Below are 27,086 nucleotides of genomic sequence, written 5' to 3' on the forward strand. Positions count from 1 at the left end.
GTCATTAATTACTCACACTCATGTCATTCTTTCGTTCATCTTTGGAACACAAATGAAGATCTTTCATTTTGAGAACACAAAAGAGCTTTCTGTCCCTTCCACTGACAGTCTACGCAACTGAAACTTTGATGCTTCAAATAGTTCATAAAGAGATCGTAATACTAATCCATATGAATTTAATGATGTAGTCCGAAATTTTCTGAAGAGACACGATCGTTTTGTATGATTAACAGATTTAATTTGGGCCTTTATTCACATATAAACATTCATCAACTCGCACATCAGTTGTGGTGAACAGAAGCTCAAGCCTGTTCGCTTGATGTGCGAGAACCATTGAGGTTTATTCTTGTTTTACGCAGCACGTTTAAGCTTCTACAAGAACCAATGTAACGTAACAACTTAATTTAACAACTCGTTAATTCTATGTGGACTGCAAGCGCTGTGATTGGTCTGCTAGAACCCATCCCTCGGGTTTCACATGCTCCCTCTGCATGTGTAATTGCACGTCAACGTGGACAATGACGCAGACGTATAAATGAAAACCAACGCGTAGCCTACATTGTCGTAGGTCCGCCGTATAAGTATAAATCAGCCTGTACGCAGCACGTTTGAGCTTCAGCAAGAACCAATGAGGTTCATTCTTGTGTTACGCAGCACGTTTGAGCTTCAGCAAGAACCAATGAGGTTCATTCTTGTGTGTTACGCAGCACGTTTGAGCTTCCGCAAGAACCAATGAGGTTCATTCTTGTGTTACGCAGCACGTTTGAGCTTCAGCAAGAACCAATGAGGTTCATTCTTGTGTTACGCAGCATGTTTGAGCTTCCACAAGAACCAATGAGGTTCATTCTTGTGTGCTACGCAGCACGTTTGAGCTTCCGCAAGAACCAATGAGGTTCATTCTTGTGTGCTACGCAGCACGTTTGAGCTTCAGCAAGAACCAATGAGGTTCATTCTTGTGTTACGCAGCACGTTTGAGCTTCAGCAAGAACCAATGAGGTTCATTCTTGTGTGTTACGCAGCACGTTTGAGCTTCCGCAAGAACCAATGAGGTTCATTCTTGTGTTACGCAGCACGTTTGAGCTTCAGCAAGAACCAATGAGGTTCATTCTTGTGTTACGCAGCATGTTTGAGCTTCCACAAGAACCAATGAGGTTCATTCTTGTGTGCTACGCAGCACGTTTGAGCTTCCGCAAGAACCAATGAAGTTCATTCTTGTGTGTTACGCAGCACGTTTGAGCTTCCGTAAGAACCAATGAGGTTCTCGTGCGTCAAGCAGGTTCGGTTGAGCTTCTGTTTATGTTTGCTGATCAATGTTTATATGTGAATAAAAGTCTAAATTCAATCTGTTCATCATATAAAGCGACCGAGTCTCTTCCGAAAATTTGGTTGCGCAGCTGTCTATGGAGGGACAGAAAGCTTTTTTCAACAAAAAGATCTTCATTTGTGTTCTGAAGATGAACGAAAGTCTTACGTGCTTGGAGGAGAGTAATTGACAGAATTTTCATTTTTGGGTGAACTTACACATCCTGTACGGTATATTATAACAGTGTGAGAGCTACTGTAAAGGCTAGTTCACATTGTCCCAGCAAACAAATTAAGCGTATATAAAAGCTACAACCGTTTCTCTGATTTGGCTGAACAACATTAGAAAGAAAGTTTGCCAATGGCTGAAATAAAACCTATATATAAATATAGTAAATACCCTATGCTGCAATGAACTGTTTATTAGATATAGCAAAGACTTATTTAAATAATACAGTAAAAAAGCATATTTACTGAATGCATTTTGCAATGTAAAATAATATATCAGAAACATATCAGCTATCAGAAGGTATTAGAGAATTTAATTTATCAGTATTGATCAGTATTGAATATTCAATTGTTCATTTAACATATTTTTATATTTACATTACCTTTACCTTTATCTTCTAACACTCACTCAATTTAGATTTTTACAAACACTAATAACTGAATAACACTGTTAAATGCAATCTTCAGTAAATCTCAGAAGGAAAATATAATTTTTTCATAGTGTACATCATAATGCTGTGATGCCTAAATTCACTTGTATAATTTAAAATGATAGAAAATAGTATTGAATTTTAATACTGGTCAAAACATTAAAATAATTATCAGCTCATCAGTATTGACCAGAATATTAAAATCAATTTATCCCTAGTTGTATGGAATCAGTTTCAACAACTGAATCACAGCCATGTTGATATTCACTATAACAGCACTCTTGCATGTTTGAAGTTAATTATACAGTCAACACCCAACTTTAGGATGACAGAAATGTTCACAACCTGAATCAGCCTTAATAAGGTAGATTTTATGCCATTGGTCACTACAGCGGCAGGTGATGCAGTGACCCGTGGTTGGACAGATGGCCCACCACAGAGTGACCACACTCCACAGTCTCTGGCCACAAACACACACACACCCTACGGCGAGATGGCCCAACGGGGCATGAGACTCATCAGTGAAGGTTAAGCACCAGCAGCCACAGTAATGTCACAATTAAGGAAAGGTCAATAGGTCAGCCACCAACATCCAAATGATGTCGGTCCGCTCTGACCCTTCTCTCTCTACTCTTTTCATTCACCCCAACATCATTTTTCTTTTTCTTCTACTCCTTCCGTAGCTGACTGGCCATGCCGTGATATAATTTTTTTCCTTACTTTCATTACCACTACTGCTCTGCTCTGTTTGCTTTTCTTCCTTTTTCAGCTGACTTCCCATGACCTCATTCACAACTGGATTATGAAGGAGGGAAAAGAAATATTAAGAGAATAAAAGTGTGGGAGCATTTGCATGAAATGAGGCACAGCAGTTGAAAAAAAAGAAGAAGTGTAAAACAGGTGTGTTGAATATTAAAAACCATGAAGAGCATTTTGGGTTGTGGTACGAAGGGTGAGGAGTAATTTTTCTCATGCATAAAGACATGATAATAGCTTTTATGATAGAGGAAGAATGTTAACATCATGTTCCCTTTAACACATGACCTGGAAAACGAGTGATGGGCTGTATCATGGAAAACCAGGCAAACTAAAATAAATGAGGAACTGTTTTTTATGCACAGAAAACAAAATAACCAATTTATCACTATAACACCATGTCCTAACCAGGATGAGACAAAGTTGCCAGCAACAAACTTTTTTTCCTCACTGAATGCAAAACTGAGTCACACAACAATCAAAGTCAATATGATCATATTTGATGTTTAATTTAGTGTGCAGTTTTGTGGAGATTTTGGACCAGTGAGGTGACACATTGGGGATACCCAGCGGTTCTATTATCTCTCTCACTCGGTCCATCAATCCATCCATCTCTACCCACCAACCCATCCATCCATCCACCCACCCATCTACCCATCCATCCATCTGTCAATAATATAATATACTGTATATCAGCTGTAACAAGACAGTTTGATTGACAGTCCTCACCAGTATTGAGTTTGGTGCCTTTGGCACATGCCACTATGGCACCCATGCTGGGCTGGGACGTCATTCCTGCCATGGAGTCAACTGCCACGTCCACAATGTCTGCTCCGGCCTCTGCACATGCCAGCATGGCCGCCACTCCAGCCCCTGCGGTGTCGTGAGTGTGCACGTGGATCGGCACGTCTGGGAACCGGTCCCTTAGCGCGGCGACCAGCAAACGGCCAGAGTCCGGCTTCAGAAGACCCGCCATGTCCTGCAGAGCGGAAAGACAGAAGGAGAAAGTAAAGTAAGAGAAGTGCACTATAAACAAACAGAGACAGTGATGCAGTGGTATTTTATGTGTGGGTGGAGGCAGAGTGGGAGCAGCAGTCGAGATGAAAGAGTGAGCAAGAGTTGAGGTTAACAAAACCGACAAATGGATAAAAAAAACCACATAAAAATAAACAAACCACTACCTTAATGCAAAGGATGTGCGTTCCAGCCTTGACCAGCTCATCTGCTAGTTTGAGATAATAGTCTAAAGAATATTTCATCCTCGCGGGGTCAGAAACGTCGCCCGTGTACGAGATGGCCGCCTCCACCACACCTCCTGCTGCACCTGCTGCCTCCATCCCCAAGAGCATGTTGGGAAGATAGTTCAACGAGTCAAACACACGAAAGATGTCCATACCATTTTCTTTGGCCACCTCACAGAACCTAACAAAAACAGAGGAAATTATATGGTAATGAGTCACTGATATCATTCTTGGTATAAAATAAAATAAAATACAATAAATAAAATATATATTTGATGTAAAAGCTTAAACGTAAAATATATTTAAAACCTTAAAAGCTAAACAGAAATATTTATAAAAACTAATAAAAAATGACAAAAGCACTTAAAGGAGTAGTTCAAAATTAGCCCATGATTTACTCACCCTCAAGCCATCTTAATGTGTATAATATTATGACTTTCTTCTTTCAGACGAAAACAATCGGAGTTATATTAAAAAATATCCTGGCTCTTCCAAGTCTTATAATGGCAGTGGATTGCAACTAACAGATTGAAGCTCAAAAACGTGCATCCATCCATCGTAAACGAACTCCAAACGGCTCCTGTGGGTTAATAAAGGCCTTCTGAAGCAAAACGATGAGTTTGTGTAATAAAAATATTAATATTTAAAACTTTATAAAGTAAAATAACTAGCTTCCGGCCAAACGAACATACGGATTCCACTTAAGTTAAAAGCGCAACTTATGCGAGTAATGCAACGTACGGCTGACGCTATTTACGCTACGCCGTGACGCACGCACTACGCTACTTCTGAAGTCATACATTTCGTAAGTTGCGCAGTAGGGGCAATGTATGGCCGTTTGGCCGGAAGCTAGTGTTAAATATGAATATTTTTCTTACACAAACTCATAATTTTGCTTCAGAAGGCCTTTATTAACCCACAGGAACTGTTTGGAGTTCGTTTACGATGGATGGATGAGCTTCAATCTGTTGGTTGCAATCCACTGCCATTATGAAACTTGGAAGAGCCAGGATATTTTTTAATATAACTCCAATTGTATTCGAAATAAGAAAGTCATATACACCTAGGATGGCTTGAGGGTGAGTAAATCATGGGCTAATTTAAATTTTAATGTGAACTTATCCTTTAACATAATAAGTAAAAAAATTTTTTGCTGAAAGTAAAATAAAAATAAAAACTGATATTATAAAAATAAAAGCTAATTCAAAATATTAATAAATACTATAATAGCCTATAAATACTTTTTTTAGGTTTAAAAGAAATACACATGGTCACATTCCTGTTAGCTTTGCTCTTCTATCTTAAGCAAGTATTAGGACTAAGTAAAATGTAATTAGCTTATTTTGCTAAGAGTTTATGCAAGATTTTTTTATCTATAAGATTTACATTTGTGTATTTTGGCACTGGAAATGCTGAATAAAAATTGGTAGCAGCCATTTAATGGAAGGTCTGAAACAAAGCCATTAAATGAGCAGTAATGCTCCCCAGCTCCACATTCTAATACGAATTAAAAGCCATCTGAATGGTGCTTAGGGCCAGAGTCAGAACCCAATGATTTTTCCGTTCGTTTGTTAACGTCTGCATTCTTCCGCAGATGTGGAAGAATTCCCCACTTGATTCCTCAAGTGCTTCCTCAAAAGCACAAAAAGAATCATTACTGTAAGTGTAATCTGAACCAGAACATTCAATTCCTTGGGATTCCCGTCTGTAAAAAGATTAGCATTTGAGAAGTTCATTCAGACTGTAAGCAGGTTGTGGTGTAAGATAGCACATGACTGACTTGAAGACGGCATTGTCAGGGTAGTTGGTGTATCCAACGGCGTTGGCACCTCTCAGAAGCATCTGAAAAGGCACATTTGGCATCAGAGCCCTCAACTCCTGCAGCCTTTTCCAGGGACACTCACACAGGAAACGCATTGCCACATCAAACGTAGCACCTGTTGAAAAAGAAAAAGACATAAATAAAAGAAAAATAAATAAATAAATAAAATAAATACATAAATAAGAGAATCAGAACATCCAGCATTAGTGTAGCAGATTTTAATTGAAGCATGTAAAGCACTTTCCCGTTGGAATCATACTTCCACATTTTCATTCCAGAAACGAACGTAACTTACACACATCCTGTGTAACCATTGCTGTAAGTCAAATGCAACAGCGTCATTCGGCATTTATAAAGGCTAAATTATGAGTTATTTTTTTATTAAATGATATATTATTATACTATTTATTAACATTTTGAATTACTTAAATTTTTATATTTTTATTTTTCATTTTAATTGAGGTTGATTTTTTTTGTAATTTTGTTACATGCTTTGTCATTTTTATTAGATTTATTAATATTTCTATTTATCTAATTTATTTTTATTCCAGTTTTAGTCATTTTAGAACTTCAACAAACATATTTTAGATAAATGCATTTACTTTTATTTTATTTCATTTCAGCTTAATTTCAATTACCAATTTTATTTATAGTTTTAATAACACTGCTGACTGGTTGTTCATATGACAAGGTAAAAAAATACATTACGTTTTGCTAGTTGTAGTTTTTTTTATATAGTAAAGGCCAAATTTTTCATTTAAAGTCATTAAATGCTCTATTCAAAAACACACAAAAAAAAAATTAGTTTGAAACGTATTTATTATCGAAATCATCTAACCATTTGACAATGGAATTGTTCTTATTTTTAACAAATATGTATTCCTTATAAGTACTGCAAGACTTCGGTAAAGGATCCAGAATCGATCAAAACCAGGTATCGCTCTGTGTTATTCAATTGGAATGAGGGGAATATGTGAGTCAAGCTAAAGAATATTAGGCTGGGTTATCTGCAAGAATGCACAGCAGTAAGGCAAAAAACAGGGAGGGAGGGAGGAAGGGGAGAGACAGAGAGAGAGAGAGAGAGAGAGAGAGAGAAAGCATGAGGAAGGAAAGAAAACAATAGTGTCTAACTAGTACCACACCTCCCCAGTTTTCCACGCTGAAGAGGTTGCTGAAGTTGTGAGCCACAAAAGGCGCGATCCGTTTAAGGTCGTGAGTGCGTACGCGAGTGGCCAGGAGGGACTGGTGGGCGTCTCTGAACGTAGTGTCCATAAGCAGCAGACCCTGGTGGGCACGCACCGCCTTCGCAAAACCATCTGGACCCTCTCTCAGCAACACATCCCTGAAACCCACTGGTGGCTCACCTGCAGAGTGCGTACACAAACACACGGCCAATTAATAATACAGACATTATCACAAACACCACACTGCGTAGGACTACAAAGAAAAAAACAAAAATTTATCAGCGCTATTATTCACATAGACACAAACGCACAACAACATGCATCTTAATAGACATAATACCCAGAAAGAATGTAGTTTTCCCAGAGCAAAACAACTGATTTTCGCTCTCGGCACATGTCCAAACAAATCCGCACAAGATGGAAGTGAAAAGTGAATGAAAACATGGTGGAGGGGCTCTTTTGTAAACAAATGCCTTAATTTTATGTTCCTCCCGCTGTAGATTAATAATATAGTCATGGATAACTTCATGAGAGACTGTGGGGGGAAGGATGAATTATGACCACCTTCTGTAAGACGTAAATATACTCTAAAACACGGCTTCTGCAGTGCATCAATGAAATATCACGGCAACTAAGTGCAAAGGCAGCTTATACTGAGTTTGTAGTGTGAGAAACTGACAGTGTGTGAATGTGAGATAAGGTAAGTGCGTGCGTTTCTTACCGAGGGGTACTGGTGGGATGACCGGATCGATGGGGGAAGGCTTAGCCTTGACAGGTATTGGAGTAGTTGGGCCGTTCACCATAACATGCCCTGAATGACGAGCAAAAGCAATCACACACAAAAAGTACAAACTGCTTCAAATCCACCTCTGTTGGTATTTACATTTATTCATTTAACAGACGCTTTTATCCAAAGCGACTTACAAATGAGAACAACATAAGCAGTTACACTAACAATAGGACAACAATATGCAAGTGCTATGACCCATCCCAGTTTGTAAATGTTTTTTTTATTTTATTTTTTTATAAATAGATAATTCCACCAGCAGGGAACAGTGGTAAAGAAACATGGTAAAGGTCAGAGAAAGTGATTTTATACCATCCACTCAGTGGTATAATACACTGAGTGGATGGGTCAAGTGGAATGGAAACTGCGCAGCCCACATTACTTTAAAGGTTTTGGCTCTTGCCTTGACTCGAAACTTTGTAAAGGGCTGCTGAGAGCAGGGATGGTGTAAAGTAAATGTTTTTGTTCAAATGTACACTACCGTTCAAAAGTTGATGCTCACCAAGGCTGCATTTATTTGATCAAAAATACAGTAAAAACTGGAATATTGTGAAATATTATTACAATTTAAAATAACCACTTTCTTTTTTCATATATTTTAACTAGTGCTGACAACGTTAACGCATACGATAAAAAAAATTCAGTTTAACGCATTAAATATATTTAACTCAATTAACACAGCATCTGTTTTGTTCTGTCATCCTTTGGCTAGCGTTACATTATATGATCACGCTCTTATTCATGCAAATGCTTTCAAACCATTAAAGCGCGAAAAGACAAAATAGGACATGCTGTCAGTGAATGTCCAGTCTATATGTGACACACACACGACGCACAGAAAGACTAGCGCCAGTATCTTGCGCACAGACTCGAGTTCTCTTTCGCGCTTGAACGAACAATAACACAATCATGTCAAAATGCCTGTTTTGTCGAGTATCCTGATTAGAGCATTCTTAACTTAAAAGTTGTTATATTTTTTGAAGCCTAATAAATGTTTTTTAAAAAATCAATAGCTTTCAATGACACTGTATTGTTGAATGGCAATAATGAACTTTTTTCTTTTTTTATTAATTTCATTGAAACATCAGTAGCTGAATTAGTATCAGTGATACTGGCATAAAAAGACATAAGACTTAAAAAGATGCCATTAAACAAGTATATACTGAATATACTGTTGTTTTTACATTAATTTGGAGATTAACTGTAAAATTATTACATAAAATATTTAAACGTATAAAAACGTTTATGAAAAACGTAAGTGTTTTTAATCGCGATTAATCGGAGAAAAATGTGTGATTAATCTAGTTAATTTTTTTTATCGATTAACAGCAGTAATTTTAAAATGTACTTTATTTATATTTATCTTTGTATTAGTTGTATTGATATTAAACATTCATAATAGAAAAACTGAGTAGTTTTGTAATGTTTATAATTTTATAATGTTTATCATTTTACACAAAGAAATTAAAACCAGAAAATAACTAGGGAGAGGCAAAAAGTGAAAAAAAGGCGTAGATGTTATAAATGTGTGGTCAAAAAAATGATCCTTGTGCATTATATTGATTTTGTTTAATATATTTATATATTCTATTCTACTGTAAGCCTATTAATCAACGTGTTTAGTTAAATTAGTGCAATCAATGCTCTTGCAGGATTGTTTATTGTGTGATGACATCTTGTGCATTAATTACAGCTACTTGATCTGATTTTATATTTAACATATCTTGAGAATGTAATTAATTCAATTGAGGTATTTGACATAAAACGACAGCATGCTGTGTGTTTTATGGCAAAAAAAAAAACAAAAAAAAAAAAACAACTCATAAATGCCTCTGAAAATCAATTCCAGGGGAGGAAGTGCCTCTTGGCGAAACAAAAGTTAATTTCTGACACACACACACAAAAAAAAAAAAACCTAATACCACTCATGAAATCAATCAATAAATATAAAATATGATATGTCACAAAACAAAAGTGCATATTTAAATTCAGTCAAACACATTTGTGAATGAATTTGTTCATTGAATCATCCTGTTCAAATTAAGGTTACCTAGATAATGAAGCAGTTTCTGTGCTCGGTTTTGCACCGGTTTGAGGTTGAAGAGATCTGGATTCTCATCGATGAACTGAGTATCTACCGTCCCATTCAGGAACTGATTATTGCTCAGCACGTTCTGGAGGAACGGGATGTTTGTCTGGGGAGAGAAAAGAGAGCAGACAAATACATTTTTAACTAGTTTTGAGGAACTGATGAGCTGAGAGCTGCAGAGAGCCAAGAGTGGGAAGCTCTTGAGAGATGAAGACCAATCCAAGACTGTGTTCTCACACACTCTGAGCTTAGGTGCTAATGGTTCTACACAGGGCAGATGGGCTATTCGGTAGGCAGTTCTAAAATCAATACCATTATCTAAACACTCAATACTCCCTTCCATCACTATCAAACCTGCCTTTGAGTGTGTGCAAATTAGGCTTGGGTCACTGAGTAAGCTGTGCTCACTGTAACAGCACAAAGACACAACTCCATATCATGGGTTGAAAAGCAATCCATCTGAAGTCCTGTATTCTCTATATAGTCTGCTACATGTGTTCCTGCAGCACTCTGAGCTAAAACTGAACATGAAGAAATTTCCAGAACCCATTATCCAGACTGTCGATACTGGACTCTGATGGAAGCAGGAGGAGGGGAAATAATAAAGGTTCAGATAGACATGGAAGAAAGAGTCTGAAATCGGAAAATGATTGGAGAGATAGTGAGTTGGAAAGGGAGCAGAATGTGAGACTAACAGAATCAGCAAAGTGTTAATTGAAGCACTATAGTTTCGCTGCTTGGCTTTTGCACCCCTGACACCTATATACATATACATCACACATTGTTTCCCTACAGAAGGGTTTAGCAGAGACCTTAAGAGAAAAAAGGAAGAAAATATCGAGGATGAGGAAGACAAAAAAACAAAACAAAAGAGAGACTGAGTCCAAATCTTCTCCCAAGAATTGAGAGTTGGAAAGAGTCAGTTCTAATCCGCCAGCACTCTGACCCAGATTCTTCTGACTGCAGGAGAATAGCATTCCAAATTCCTGCTCATTCCAAACTTTTACATTATTCCTCTAAAAAATTTAAATTAAAATTAAAACCTGTACACATTCCACAGCACATTATATTCACCTAGCCATTTTTGTTATCAAAATATTTTAATTGATTATAGTAGTCATAAACACTGGATTGTTGTGCAAATAGTTTTACTGTATAATGCACTTTTTTCTTTAGTTACAGAGCTAATGAATCGCAAGTCTTTCACAGGATATAGCTTGGCTCTATGTTGAAAAATAATGTGGATATATACCAGTCAAAGAAATTTGACACATCTACTTGCTCTGTATTATTACGATTTTCAACATTTTATAATAATAGTGACGTCGTCAAAACTATGAAATGAAAACGAAAGTATGGGAATTATGTAGAAAACAAAGATTTGCTAAAAATCTAAAATGTATATTTGAGATGCCACCCTTTCTAGATTTGCAGCTCTGTTATTCTCTCAGCCAACTTCAAGAGGTGCATGCTGGGATACTTTTTAAACTCTATTGAAAGGGTTCCCATATATTCGGGACCGGGGGTTCTCAACTCTGGCCCTTGAGATCACTGTCCTGCAGAGTTAGCTCCAACCCTGATCAAACTCAACTGTCTGTAGCTCTCACACGGACACATTATGGAGGAGAATAAGAACTCCTTAATGTTGTGCTCAGTAAATGTATAGCTGTAAGACAAAATGCACGAAGCTACAGACTTTACTCAAACAATAAGATGCACACATCTGTAGTGAAAAATCATTTTGACCACTGTAGCTAACAGGCAGCAAGTTTAACCCTCAATGGTACTGAGCTGCCTCCAGGCAACAAACAAATTTGACTCGCTGCACCAAGACAACCTCTAAATCATTAATCGTTTCCATGAATAGAAATGGAAAAATTGGCCATAACATCAACATGTTATGTGTCGTGGCCTAATGATTAGAGAGTCAGACTGGTAACCCGAAGGTTGCGGATTCAATTCTCAAACCCAGCAGGAAACTACTGAGGTGCCCTTGAGCAAGGCATCTAACCCCCAAATCTCCCCGGGTGCCACAGCAAAATGGCTGCCCACTGCTCCATTTGTGTGTGTCCAAGGTTTGCAGTGTGTGCGTGTTCACTGCTCACTACTCCTAATGTGTGTGCACTCATTTGGATGGGTTAAATGAAAAGGACGAATTCCATAAATGGGTTACCATACTTGGCCTTCACATTAATTTTATTTTCACTTTCCACTTTCAACATGAAGCTAATTTGGTGAGAACAATCTTAATGTTACTGCATTATACCCATGAATTTAAGCTCAATTATTATACTCCCCATTATGCAGATAACTATATTAGTATTTCCAAGAAGGATGTGCAATTGAACAATGTTTCCTGAAGGCAACAAGTAAATAAAGAACTTTTATAATTTATAATGCGTAAAAAAAGATCAATGTGTTTTTTTCCCATTGTTGGCTATGCAATTTAATGTTTACATTTATTGTTTTGCTTTTTTGCATGATATGAATTCACTTTTTAATTTTATGGCACAATGTTGCCTTGAGGAAAGAAAATTTAAGAAAGTATTTATTTTACAATGGTTTTTGGAAAGCAGGGCAAACAATGGACTTTCAATAACATGATTCTACAACCACATCCTGTTCACATGTTCAATAAAAATAACCATAGGATGCTGAAGAACATGGACAAGCATGCACATAAATCCACAATAATGAAGAGCTTTCCTTTGCTGGTGAAGGAAACGTCTTTTCACAGCTTTGATTGGACAGTGCCATTTAGTGGTAAACCACTGGCTATTGCCAGAAACAATTCAATGCCCACAAGCTCTGGCTGGATGAAGTTAGGGAAGTGGGAGAGAGAAAACATTGGAATTTTAAAGGGGTCATATGACGGTTCTAAAAAGAACATTATTTTGTGTATTTGGTTTAATGCAATGTATTTACGCGGTTTTAGGTAAAAAAAAAAAAAAAGTCATTATTTTACACATACCGTACATTATTGTTGCTCCTAAAGCTCCCAAAGCAATTAATAACAGGTGATAATGTCGGTATTACCCTGGTACTACTACCTTATTAATTTGAGCCCGAATCTGATCCGGAAAATGCAGATGACCAAGCTGATCGATCAACTTTGCCAGCACGACTGGACCAGAACATATCAGATTGGTAAGGTTTTTTTTTCATTGGGGACATAACTACTGATTATAAAGACTTATAGCCTACTGTCTTTTTAGGCGTCGCTCCGCGCGCCACGGGAGTGAGAACACTATGTAAACATAAAACCATGTCTGCATTTGTGATCGTAGAAACGACAAACAAGCGTTACTCTATACTGCTCAAAACTTGCGTTTGAATAGTCAGTAGCAAATTATTAAAATATGAAAACATTAACAGGCTGTGTCTGAGTAAGAAGCGCCAGACTGTACTTGCAAAGATGCAATTGCCCCACTTTTTAGAATTAGCCTCTGTGCACAGCCGGTCTTGTACTCTCCCAGGTTCTGGAAACAGTCCTCCGAAAAATGCGCAGCACACAGTCGAATATTTTGGTTGTACTGTTCTGGAACAGTGTTGTAAATAAAGCTTAACCACTGTTTTGTGCCCTCTTTTGGAAGGCCAAAAAAAAGTAGTTTGGCTTTCGCAACGAAAAACACAGCATCTCCACGACATGGAGGCGCCGGCGGCAACAATAAAACAGCGAGAATAAAAGTTACGCCTTCTTTCTTTGCGTATACATGGGCGGTGTGTAACTGTGCCCCCACACACTGACACATATTTGTGGGGGCGTGTTTGAACGAAGTTTTAGAAAGAACAAAATAATGTTTTACAAAGCATATCTCTTTGTGTTTGAGATTTTGTTACTCTGCAGCTCTTATACAAGCCCAAACAGCTCCATAACGCACTAAAGAAAAAGGAAAACAAGAAATCGCATCATATGACTCCTTTAACATTTAAGCAGAGAGAAGAATATATGGATATTTTCATGGCTACCTGTATGGATTTGTACATTTAGAAATAAGGAGCAGCCACATCGAAGAAATCAAGATTAAAATGAGCAGTTACATTGCCAACTATCCAGCCATGGGACCTGTATAACAAGACAGATGGAAGTACAGATGGCAATATCACAACATAGTCTCACAGATTTAACCAGTTTGACTGTCCATGGTGGTGATATCTCAAGTCCTTTACTCTGCTTCCCAACGTTTTGTGTCTCCACAGCCTCATTAGAAAGGCTCAAATATGCTTTAAACAACATCAAACTAGAAATGTGTTGTTCTTTATTCATTTTATATTCACATTACATCAAATTAATACTATAAAACCTATCATTATAATGAGGTCTTCCACAAGTTGACAATTCTGAGAGGAATCGACTGAGAAAAGACCTGACAGCTAATTTATTAATAAACAAAATCCACGAGGCGTTAACTAAAATCAAGACATTTGTATTATTTTAATGATTATCTTTATTTTTTTCATTACTATCAACCAGTATCAATATATACCAGTATGAAATATCTTTTGTACAAATGTGAATGAGAAGGGCACCAACAGCAAAAACATCTTTGAGAAATACATGAGATTAAATTCTTAAATTGAAACAGTGATTGTTATATTATTTAAATATTGCAGATTTTCATCGTTTGCATTTTGTGTGTTTGAAGCATATTTGGGAATATAGTGTATATACATACACACAAACACTACCGCTCAGTATTTTTTAAATCTTTTGGATAAGAAGTTTCTTATGCTCACCAAGGCTGCATTTATTTGATAAAAAAAATCTATTAAAAACAGTAATACTGTGAAATATAATTACAATTTAAAATAACAGTTTTCTATTTTAATTTGTTCAAATGTAATTTTTCAGCTTTCATTACTCCAGTCAGAAATCATTCAAATATGCTGAACAGGTGCTCACATGTATTATAAATGTTGTTGTGCTAATTAAAAAAATTTTTCCCAAGGTTTCTTTGATAAATAGAAAGCATTTTGATAGGAACAGTATTTTATTTTACACTGTCTTTTTTTTAACAATGTAAATGTCTTTGTCGCTTTTGATCATTTTAATGCATCTTTGTATTAATTTCTTAATTCAAATGAAAAAAAAATTCAAACGATAGTTTATATTTTACTTTGAGCATTCAAATCAAAAAGTCAAACCACACATATTGTTTTGTTTTTAACCAATTTTGTTACAGCTCTAATATTTTAGGTTTTAAATTCTCTCCTCTAGGTATAATAAACAAAATCTTACAGTAACCCGCTTAGGTTTCCCCTGGGGTGCACGCACCCCTGCTTGGGAATCACTCTTTCACAGCAATTAGTTGTGGTTTAGATCCAGCAGTTGCAGTGTCTTTCTTTATCCAGGTGCAACGTACATACACACATGAATCATTCATCTTTGTCATTCATCTTATGGTACTTAAATGTATTATTCATGATTTGTCATAGTCGGAGACAAAATTTAACTGAATCAAGACTGATACTGGTTCTCCAGCCAAATCTGGAGTCTGATACGTCAGCCGCAGTGAGGTTTAGCAGACTCTGAGCCCACTGGTTACTTGCTCCAAGTGTGTGGAGCTGGGCTACAGCGGGCCTCTGGCAATGTTGCGTGCGGCCCGCTTAGCTGTGCCTGGGCCTCTATATATAGACCCGCATAAAGACTGTGAGTGACTCACGCTCACCTAAAATCACAGAGCCCAGAAAAACTAAGAATATGGGAATCAGAGATAGAACATGAGAAACTGAGAAAAAGTGCAACTTGGACTGAACATCTTTGGCTCCTTCTCTACTTCTCAACTTTGCTGGCTGTGTAACGCTGCATTAGCCTCACGCTCATAAGATGATTATACAGATCAGCTTATAAGAACAGCTCTCTCATGATTTAGTACAGACAGTGGGTTTTGAACCACTGACCACTTGCATCAACAGCAAGTCATACCATTGGACCAAGACATTAATTTTAGGCTAACACTTTACAATAAAATTCATTTTGTTAACATTATTTAACCTTATAGCTACAATGAACAACTCTTTATTAATAGCATTTATTAATCTTGGATAATGTTTATTTTTAAATACACAACCATAAAAAGAGATTAATAAATTTATTCATGCATTAAATTAATCAAAAAGGGACAAAGACATTTATAATTTTACTAAATATTTATATTTTTAATAAATGCTGTTACTTGTAAATTTCTATTCACCAAAGAATCCTGAAAAAATGCATCATGTTTTCCACAAAAATATTAAACTACATAATAGGTTGATTTCTGAAGAATCATGTGACACTAAAGTCTGGAATAATGGCTGCTGAAAATTCAGCTTGGCCATCACAATAAAATATATCTTAAAAATATTAAAATAGAAATTAGTTATTATAAAATGTAATATTTCACAATATTACTGCTTTACTGTATTTTGGAATCAAATAAATGCAGCCTATGGGGCTTCTTTCAAAAACATTAACGAAATCCTACCAATCCCAAACTTTTAAACAGTAGTGTATACTAATAAATTTGAAAAGTTGTATACGTTAATATTACTTCATGTATTATGAATAAACATGTATTAACAAAGTACATAGTGTATTTTTAAATTAACATACCTAGATTGATAAAACTTGCCCATTATTAGTTCATTATTAGTTAAATTGAACATTTGTGAAAGCAGTTACTGTTTTATTTATATCTGGAAGTTTATCCATTTATGCAGTTTATTTATTTCATTTTTACATTTTTTTTTTAAATCAATTTATCATAATACGAAAAAAAAATTCAGACAGTCAACTATGCTGTTTTGGGGATGGGGTGGAACCATGTCATATCCTGTCAAAGGCATCAGAATCACCCACCCAGGCAATTCAGAGTTACCCACCTTCAACAACACATGCATTTTTAAAAACAGATTTCTCCAAATCAGCTCCTCTTTCAGTATCTGTTTTTAATGATATATAATGAGATTTTATATATATATATATATATATATATATATATATATATATATATATATATATATATATATATATATATATAACTTTGGGCAATTCCTCTCCACATCCAGCCCCATACCCCTGTCTGCCAATGCACTCTCATTCTGCCATTTTTACCCTTGCATTTCATCTCTCTCTTCATACCGAGAGCCAAGACTGCTTCAGGCTCTACCACTCCACCCCCCCCTCCCTCCTCTCTCTCTCTCTCGCTCTCTCTCGTTCTCTCTTCCCTCCCTCACGCTCACTCTGCCCTTGCTGTGGCAGACACATTGCAGTTGCAAACGCTCGCATCGGCTTGCTCCCTGCATCAAAACCAACAAATCACAGACTCGCGCAGTTCAAGAATACAGAGCAGGACGAAAAAGCAAAAACAAGGCACTGATTGATGGTAATATGCGACATCAGCTGGGACTCTACAGCACTGTCATATAAATAGTTCTTCGTGGCTGTAGGTAATGGTTGCCTACTTTGTGGGCAGGGTTTCCTGGGACCGTTTGCAAAAGTAAAAACAAAAGAAGCGGTCGGGGGAGAAACAAGGGGTGAGGATGCTACCCAAAAACCCTCTTGGACAAACCTGAGATGTAGAGGGAAAGGGACCCCTGGAAAAGGCAGCAGTTATCTCGGATGGACACAAGCAGGAATTTGGAAATAAAAAAAGGTAGGTATATGTTTGCCTTTACCCTTTAGGTATTTAGGAGAGGCTGAGGAGGAGTGGAGACAGAGATTTGGAGTTAGTTAAGACAGAGTAGAAAGAATAACAGTTCAGGGTGGATTAGAGAGAGAGAGAGAGAGAGAGACAGAGAAAGAAAACAAAAAGGAGGTAATCGTGCAGTGAAAATGAGTCTATAGACCTCAGGTCCATCCAGACAAGAGTGCATGCACGCACATACACAGACAAATTTGGCTCAGTCAGACCCACAGGGTCTGCTTGAAAGCAGGTCTAATTGGATTATTTGCTTTAATGCGCCAGTTTACAGGAAGAATCAATTAATTTAGGATCCTCAATAGTATAAGACGCTGACATCAGCAAACAGACATGAATGATACACAACATGCTTTCCGCTTTAAGATGTGTCATCTGAGCTAAAAGTCTATGCAAGAGAAATGAGAGAACAAAAAGAAACTGATGTGAGCTTTTTATTTTAAAGAATGGGAGCTTTTAATATTGGTTAAATATTTTTGTTTCTTTTGGCAGTTCACTCTGAGATTAAATGGATTGGAAGCACTTGCTACTGGAAGCACCTTTGCAAATAGAAGATTTTAATAAAACAAGCTTTCACTGGAGTCTGAATTTAAAAATGCTGTGAAGTGAAGGAGAATTTGGATGCATTTCCTGAAATGCAGAAAATTATGAAAATCAAGAAAAAAATTAGCCAACTTACTTTTAACTGAGGTTCACAGAAGATTATGGAAACTGGGCAGAGTGACTCATGGCGAAGAAAAGAACGGCAAGGCAGTCATGATGTGACCGTAATTCATCCATTTGACCACAGATCAAATTTAAATCATCTTGATTTTTGGTCATTAACTATGAGGAACAAATCTACCCTCACCACATCTGAATATTTCCACAGTGTTTACAGTGTTTCACTTCTGGATTTTCATCTGAAGCAATAATGGGACTAGCTGGGCAGTTTGTCTATAAAAGAACTGAAAGGATTGGAAACCATTTTAAATCTTGATGAAACAGACACAACAGGTATGAAAAATTACAGTATTTTTTTGTTTGTCGTTTTCTCCTTTCCCTCCCTGCACAAACTAACCTACTGCTGGCAGGTAGGACCTCATGAGGTTTCTCAATTGTTTTCAGGATATTTACAGTGTGTAATTCCAGATTCAGCACATTGAATCTAAATTCCACTGGGTATTCATTCTTTATAGCAATTTTGCACACATACAGCTTTGAGCCAATTGCACATGGTTATTTATAGAATATAACTACTCTCAATGCTGCCCCATCTTATCTCTTCATCTCACCCATTCTCAGTTGCACAAACTCGTAAAAAAAAAAAAAAAAAAAAAACTGCTTTACGAGACTGACATTGGAGCCATTATGTAAGACTGAGATGAACAGGCCAAAATCACGTAGACAACAAATAGAAGCATTAGCATTACACCATCACAGTATAACACATATTTGATGATGGTGACTAATGGATTAATTAAACCAAGTCAAGCATTTGCACATGTTCAGGGACAATGGTACATTAGATAACACAGGTATTCACTCTTGTGAAAGCAATTAAACTTCATTTACACACTCGTTGCAGCTTGTGTCGCTCCCTACTCTCCTTGCACTGGTTGGATTGCTTCTGCCCATGTGTGCGACAGAGCAGGCACACACAGACAGTTATGTATCAGGTTAATGGAGTAATCAGACCCCTGTAGGAGAACAGGGAGCAGCAGAGAGGAGAACAAACAAAAGGACATAAGACGTGGGTAAATAGATACACTTTGTCTGCACACACAGCCACAACAACAGCCACACAATCTCACATCTGCGATGAGAAGACAGCCAAGGCATTCATCACTTAGAATGTGACTGATCATCTTGGGGTTTGTCCCTGGCAGCCAAATTGAGTCCCTCTTTCACTCACAAAACAGGGGAAAAGTTTAAGGTTCTTGTTGCACTTGCTGGGCACATGATGAATGTCTTAAAATCCAAACAACTGACAACTGATTCCAGGTAAATCATTAATCTGAACCAAATAGACATGACTCACGGTTAGCTCCTCTTTGATACATTGTTGGATGAAGCGAGCTTATACTGGATGAGCGACTAGACATAACATTGTCTCTAAGTCTCAGTGGCAATTAATGGATAACCGCATTTGTGAAGGGGGTTAGTGGATGGAAAAGCAGTCCCTGTATTGAGGGAGACAGAAAGTCCTAATTTTTCTCAGTTCAAGTTATGAGTTGAAGTCACTAATATTTGTTCTCTTTGCACAGGTCTGTGGACTACCTGGTTACCATGCCACGCACAGAACCAGGAAGTCCATCTAGAGGAACCAATCTGTTGCAAGAACAGGGCAACTCAAAATGGATCCAGTCAAGGAGATATCATGTTTCCTCTAACCCTTTCAGCCCAATAAATGTCCGCCCCTGTCCCATGCCACAATCAACAATTTTCTGGCTGAGTCTCCTAGGCTTCGTATTGCTTCAGAGTGGACAAGGTGTGTTGGCAGGGGAGACATGGGGCATGGTGTCCATCTGCCCCATCCACTGTGTGTGTCGGAACTTATCTGAGTCTCTAAGCACACTTTGTGTGAATAAAGGTCTGCTTTTCGTGCCACCGAACATTGATCGCCGCACTGTGGAGCTCCGTCTTGCTGACAACTACATCCTGGAAGTGGGAGGTGCAGACTTTGCCAATATGACAGGACTAGTTGACCTAACACTGTCACGCAACACCATCCATTCTCTAAAACCACTGGCCTTTGCTGATCTGGAGAGTCTGCGTTCACTTCACCTGGACACCAACCGTCTCACAGTGGTGGGACCTCAGGATCTGACAGGTCTTGTTAACCTTCAGCATCTAATCATCAACAACAACCAGCTCACAGATGTTTCGGTGGATGCGTTTGATGACTTCCTATTGACTCTGGAAGATCTGGACCTTTCCTACAACAACCTACGCAGGGTTCCTTGGGAATCTATACAGAATATGGCTAGCCTGCACACCTTAAATCTAGACCACAATCTAATAGACCAGATTGCTGAGGGTTCTTTCAGTGAGCTCTTCAAACTGTCTCGACTGGATATGACCTCGAACAGATTGCAGACTCTTCCCCCTGATCCACTGTTTTCCAGATCCCAGATTGGGGTTGTCAGTCCAACACCATACAATTCCATCACCAGCCTTAACTTTGGGGGGAATCCCCTGCATTGCAACTGTGAGCTGTTGTGGCTACGACGACTGATTCGGGAAGATGACATGGAGACGTGTGCCACACCTGTTCATCTGGCGGGTCGCTACTTCTGGTCCATCCCTGAGGAAGAGTTCACGTGTGAGCCACCACTGATCACCCGTAATACCAACAAGCTGTGGGTGTTGGAGGGTCAAAGAGCCACACTTAAATGTAGAGCCATTGGTGACCCTGAGCCAGTTATTCATTGGGTGTCACCAGATGACCGTATTGTGGCCAACTCCAGTCGCATTTGTTCATACTACAATGGCACGCTGGACTTTTTGGTGACACGTGCCAGAGATGATGGCACCTATACGTGCATTGCCATCAATGCTGCAGGGGAATCTACAGCTCTGGTAGAATTGAAGATCATCCCTCTTCCCCATAGAGGTAATGGTACAATATCCCTTATCAACCACAGAGACCCTGGATCGTCTGATATTAGCAGTGGGCGGGGAGGGGTTGAAGGGGCAGGAACTGGTGTGGTGACTATACGGAATGTCACTGGAGGCAAGGGAGATACCGGAGAAAGAGGAAGAGGAAGCGGAAGCAGTAATGGAGGAGCAGAAACGCTGGTAGCAGTTTTAGGCGTGACATCCAATTCAGCTCAGATTCGCTGGAAAATGGGTCGATCTTCAATGCCTTTCTTGGTGTGGATGTATCAGATCCAGTACAATAGCACTGCTGACGACGCACTTGTATATAGGTAAGGATATCATGTTTCTTGATCTTGCAGCACTTTTGACAAAAAAAGAAAAGAAAATGATGTGTTGGTTTTCATGCATTTCAAGTAAACATGTAAACATCCTTGATGCTCATGTTCATGGATTATAGGCTTCAGATACTGATGAAAATATCCCAAAGCAGAGGGAAGAAGTTGAGCCATGAGGCTAAAACAGATACAGGCAGCTATTTATAGCCAGGGAGGGGTAAAGAAAGCAGAGCACTTGAGTGAGGGGACCTGCTGACTCTGGGGAAAACAAGATGGACCCTTTAAAAGGGAAAAACCTACACATTTGAAGATGGTGTCACAGCAAATCAGGAAGAGTGAAATGGATCTAAATGGAGGAAGAAAGAGATAGAGATGGGGCAGGTCACATGGGAGGGGCTGTGAGAGTTGCTTACACTGACTCTTCTTAGACAGCTGGGAGGAGTCATAGTAGTTCCACAGTAGTAGTGTCCAAATTCTCATACATTTATAGTTTGTACTAAACTCAGTGAAGAACTTCTCAACATTTGATGTTCTTTTGGCATGCAGGTTTATAGTATAAATACATTTCCAGACATAAAACATCTGCTATGTTGTCCTGTGTTCCGTGTCCTGTGACACACTAACAATGAACAAGAAAACTATTTATTTGGCTGTTGTTTAACAAGTAAAATGTAATAAGAAAAAAATGTATTGGTACAAGCAGTACATTCACAAAAAAAAAAAAAAGCCACCTGGCTCACAGTTTTTGGACATTATTATCTTTTGAATCTGACACAGCATCAGCTCCTGTTCTCTCAAGGGATAATGAGTGTCCACTGTTTGCACACCTCAGAATCTTAGCAGATGCAGTACATCATCTGGGTATTGTTCAGCTACTGATCACGGATATGGATGTATTTTTATTACTTTTTATATACTGTGCAGCAGTATCAGGATGCACAAACAACTCAGTTTGAATTCAAAAATCCTACTTCAGACAAAGAAATTCCTCCATGGTAGCCTTCATTTTATGATCCAATTTGTTTATCTCACTCTCTCCTCTCATTACCTTTTCCTTTCCCTTTCCCTTTGCAACCTTCCTAGAGCTCTTCAGCTATAAACACTCAATTACTCAGAAGGGAGCTTATAAAAGCAAAATATACACTGCACATGCACACACATGAACCCATTCTGGCATGGTAAGGACATATCTAGGAAGGCTTAACAAATGTAAGGAGCAGTGGGATTTCAAGGGATTGGGATCAATAATGCATGGTGAAGGTGAGGGGCATGTTTGCGAGACAAGGAGAGAAATATACATAGATAAAGGAGGATGGGCTAAAGAGAGGGGGATGAAGGTAGCAGAAGTAGCAGCAGTTGCTGAGTGATGGCAGGCAGAGAAGTGGATGAGTGGGAGGCCAGGCATCTTCATGATGGACCTGTTACTACAGCTATTCCCATCAACATGCAGGAATTTGTAAGAGTAAACACAGTAAGCCACTCAAGGCCAGAAGACAGACATTATACTTTGACTGGCCACCTTGACTGCATCGTTAAACTACAGAGATAGACTTTTTCCTAGATATTTTTGCACATTCAAGGAATGCTCCACATTCATTACAAGTTAAGCACTATTGACAATATTTGTGGCATAATGTCAATAACCACAGAAAAAAATCATGGTAACAGCAAGGCTAGTCTCAGCATCAGATGTGACACGTTGGCTGTTTCTGCACCAGTCAGTTCTCACCACAGTTTTGAAAAATGCTACAAAAGTAGGAGTGGTGAGATGCGAAGTGAAGGGGGGAGAGGGACCAACAACACAGCAACGGCTTCTGATTCTGACAGTTTTATTTCCCTCTCATTGAGTTAAAAGCATCAAAGCTTCCCACAAATGCATGTTGCAATTTTCCATTACACGTAACACAATATATATTATACATGGTTTTGTAATTTCACCGTAAATTACACAAATACATCCTACATATCCCGTGACAGCTATAATTTAACGCACAAATGCACAGCTTTGCATAAATTTTTTTTTTATATTATTTTATTTATATTTATATATATATATATACACACACACACATACACGTATATATGTTTGTTTGATCAGTTATTGGGCCAGTCACACTCACAGTGTGGATGAATCGCATTTGTGTCAAAGACTAATCTATGGAAGATAACTTATGAGACACAGAAACACTTACAAAAGCAAAATCAAACACTCATTTTGACCCATTAATGCATCTCACATTTACTGTATTGTGATCTGTTTGAAGCGCCTGTCATAGGAAATCAACGCATGCTGTCATGAATACGACATACAGCCTAGGATCCATTAGCGCCTGCCCTAAGCCATACGGCTGATATCTCTAAATAAGCTCTAACTTTAATAATGTTCGACCAAGGGAAAAAATGCTTCTGGGGGGGTGTTTGGCTCGAGGTCATGGTGCAAAGGACCCTAGGTTGATTTTACTCCAAACCATCCCTTTAAGTGAGGCGTCTTCTCATAGGATAAGGACATTCAGTCTCATGACTAATTATGAGACACCGATGAGTCATTGATGTAGAATAGTACAAGAAAATGTCACGTCCTGTGACGTTGACACAAAGACTAATTTAAACCCGGAAGATGAAAATAGTGCAAAAAGCTTAAAATGAACTATTATTAATACTATGGTAACATTTTCTTCTATGATGTTCTACAAATAACTTAGAAAATCTTAGAAAATTTAGTTTAGAGTTTCATGACCCTTTAAATATAAAGTTGAGGAAATAGTTCAGGTTAAAAAAAAATCCCTATCATACATCTGACCTGAACTGATCTCAAAATGCAAACCATTCTATAGAAATAACGGGAGAATTTTATTTAAATTCTTTTTCAAAATCATTGCCCAGCACGAATCATGGAGAAAATCAAGGGCTTTATTAACAGCATATCATGAAGACGTTTCCTGTGAAGCTTGTAATTCAAATGATCCATTAGATTTGTGAAATTTTATATGCAGATAAGCTTGCAGATATCTCATTGATATGCAGTAACACACTGAGCTCAAAAATAAGTCAAGTCAACTTGAAAGTGAACACGGTATTTGATTCCTTCCAGTGCAGCACAAAAACACTACACACCTTTTTACAGAGGTTGATACTCAAGGAAAGATAGTGTAGTCAAAATAAAATTGACGAATCTGAACAAAAGCTTATTGAATGTGAAGAGGAAAGAGGGAAATAGCTTATTGAAACCAGAGCAAAAGAGATTAAAATTGTTCAAGGTCCTTCTGCTGTAAACCCCAATTGCCTCTCAAAGTAAAGTGAATTAAAGAACTTGAATCATGTGTAGCCATTCAAAGCATTTTCATTACAGACACATATACCAAGCAGCCAAAGCAAATGCAGTGGACAGTCAATGAAATTTATTAAAGAGTACTGTATAGACACAGTTTCTGCCAGATTGTAAAGACTAGTGTGGGCAGGATTCCTTCAGGCAAGAAGCATGTCAGCAACCTCTCAGCTTTAATGTAAAAATGCTTAATTGGTTGTCAGACTGACCATTTTCACTACAAAAGCTTTGAAATCCATCAAGTTCACCTTATTGTGCTTGGTGCATTTCTGGCTGCATTTCTCCTCAATATGTTTAATTTCTCATAAAGTCTCTCCTTTTTAAAAATTTTTGGTTACAGAATTCTGCCTCCAACCAGTAATAGTTTCCTGCTGAAAAACTTGGTGTCAGGAGCGGACTACAGCCTGTGTGTCTTGGCCATATTCGATGATGGCATCTCCTCCTTGGCTACTACAAAGGTGTTGGGCTGCATCCAGTTCAGCACTAAAGAGGATTATCCAGAATGCCGTTCTCTGCACGCTCACTTCCTGGGCGGCACGCTGACAGTGATGGTGGGTGGTGTGGTGGTAGTAACCCTTCTGGTCTTCACCGTGGCCATGATGGTGCGCCATCGTGTATGCGGAGAGTGTCGGGATGATGCCAACAGGCCCGGCAAGTTCTTGCCAGCCAAAGGGGTGGATGTTTACGCCCAGACAAATGGAAACAACAGTATGATGATGGTGGCGTTGCCAAACGGAGTCTTGGCCCAAAGAACAAAAGACAAACACAAGCACAGTTCTCTCTCAAAACCCAAACAGAGCCCGGAGCCACACCATGGCACACAAGATAGGGGTGACGGGGCAGTGAGGGAAAAATGTTTTAGTCCTCTCACACCAGAAAGTGAGAGATTGACACTCTTCTACTCTCCAAGTAACACACTGCCCATGCCGACACAAAAGCGAGCAGGTAGGCTCAAGTTGCGGAAACCTCTGGAGAAAGACAGAGACATGGACAGAGAGGCCTTGGCCTCGCTTGCATTGAAACAAGATGGAGATGACGGAAGGGAAGGAGGCTCAGACTTGAGGCAGGCACTAAAAACCAAGCGTAGCTGCTCTTTTGATGTGGGTGAAATCACCACCACCACCACGTGTTACGGCTACGCCAAGCGGCTGAGTGTCATCTGGACCCGCCGTAGCCAGTCGCTACATGGCATGCTTGTCCACTGTGCCTCCACGACCAGCACATCCAGCACGGGTAGCAGCGAGCAGTACGGCAACGGCCAAACGCAAAATTATCTACATGCCTTCACTTCTAACAACTCCTCCAACTCCAACTCTAACACGACTTCAAACTCAAACAGTAGCATGACCGTCAATCCAAGAGACCTGGAGGAAAGCGTGGTGTAGATTGTGAAAGAAAGATTCGCCTAAGAAAGGCTGATACAAACAAACAAACAAACGCAGTGAGAGAGAACTATAAAAAAAAAATTAGATAAGAAATTATCAGGGGAGGGCAGAATTGATGAGATGTAATGCTCCAGACACAAAGGATTGGCTATCATTTGATGACCGCCATTATTCTAAGCCACAACAAGGCTCAAAATCAAATTATGTGAAGACAAAGAATGACAAGTAGGATTTGAAGAAATGAGATTCAAGGACAGGCTTGTTTTTTTACAACAGGCCCAAGGCATGGGGGATTACAACCTAAAGCGTCTGTTTCAACAAGATTAATTAACCAATTAATACATTCTGGAATAAATCAGCCTCTATGTAGAAGAAACACTATTCGAATGCTAATGAGGAGCTGAAAAACGAAGGGGGTAAATATCACACAAAAATAAAAAAAACAAAAAAAACTATTCAAACCCAAAGAGAGATTGCATTATCTGTTGAAATACAATGCTGCAAAGAAGCACAACATGGATGGGCCTTCTAATGAGAGAAAGAATATAAATATGCTGTAAAGTTTCTCTTCACTCTTTAAATTTTTTCAAACGGATATGTTTTTCAATGAATTGAAAAGATGGAAGGAGTGGGACTCTCAGAACACTTCAATACATTGGTGTTAAGAACGGGGTAACCATTTGTTCAAATGTCATTCAACAGTGGTCTGAATAGTCATAATTGTTCTTGTCTGATCAGCCTTTTTTCCAGAGTCATAAAAAGAATAAAACGCTGTTCTGTAAAAATGATATTCTGTATTGTGGAATGAAGCTGTAATGAAGCTCTAATTGAGATCCATCTGATATGATAGCTCCAAGGTTAATTGCTTAAGAGAAGCTGGAATAAAAAGCCATATGGCACATGAACCAAAAAACTAGAGTGCTGCAGTTGACAGGCA

The 27,086-nt window shown here is 38.4% G+C and overlaps 2 protein-coding genes across 3 annotated transcripts in view; one reads left to right on the forward strand and one right to left on the reverse strand.

Moving 5' to 3' along the window:
- pcxa (pyruvate carboxylase a) overlaps nt 1-27,086 on the reverse strand; it is a 119,934-nt gene that overhangs the window by 11,200 nt on the left and 81,648 nt on the right. Inside the window, exons 11-16 of the mRNA XM_082141057.1 lie at nt 9,802-9,946; nt 7,686-7,775; nt 6,923-7,144; nt 5,739-5,895; nt 3,899-4,139; nt 3,447-3,696 (exon numbers count right to left, since the gene is read on the reverse strand). Of these exons, the coding sequence (XP_081997183.1) occupies nt 3,447-3,696; nt 3,899-4,139; nt 5,739-5,895; nt 6,923-7,144; nt 7,686-7,775; nt 9,802-9,946 (1,105 nt within the window). The remainder of the gene's footprint in view (nt 1-3,446; nt 3,697-3,898; nt 4,140-5,738; nt 5,896-6,922; nt 7,145-7,685; nt 7,776-9,801; nt 9,947-27,086) is intronic.
- On the forward strand, nt 14,736-26,937 carry lrfn4a (leucine rich repeat and fibronectin type III domain containing 4a). Of its 2 annotated transcripts, XM_082141060.1 has the most exons (4): nt 14,736-17,477; nt 18,015-18,518; nt 19,769-21,433; nt 25,105-26,937. In XM_082141060.1, the coding sequence occupies exons 3-4, from the start codon at nt 19,791-19,793 to the stop codon at nt 26,147-26,149; spliced, it is 2,688 nt and encodes an 895-aa protein (XP_081997186.1). In that variant the 5' UTR covers nt 14,736-17,477; nt 18,015-18,518; nt 19,769-19,790; the 3' UTR covers nt 26,150-26,937. The 2 variants fall into 2 exon arrangements, with proteins under 2 accessions (XP_081997186.1, XP_081997187.1); XM_082141061.1 differs by lacking the exon at nt 18,015-18,518.

This window comes from Leuciscus leuciscus, assembly GCF_965113295.1.
Source record: "Leuciscus leuciscus genome assembly, chromosome: 16".
Lineage (NCBI taxonomy): Eukaryota > Metazoa > Chordata > Actinopteri > Cypriniformes > Leuciscidae > Leuciscus > Leuciscus leuciscus.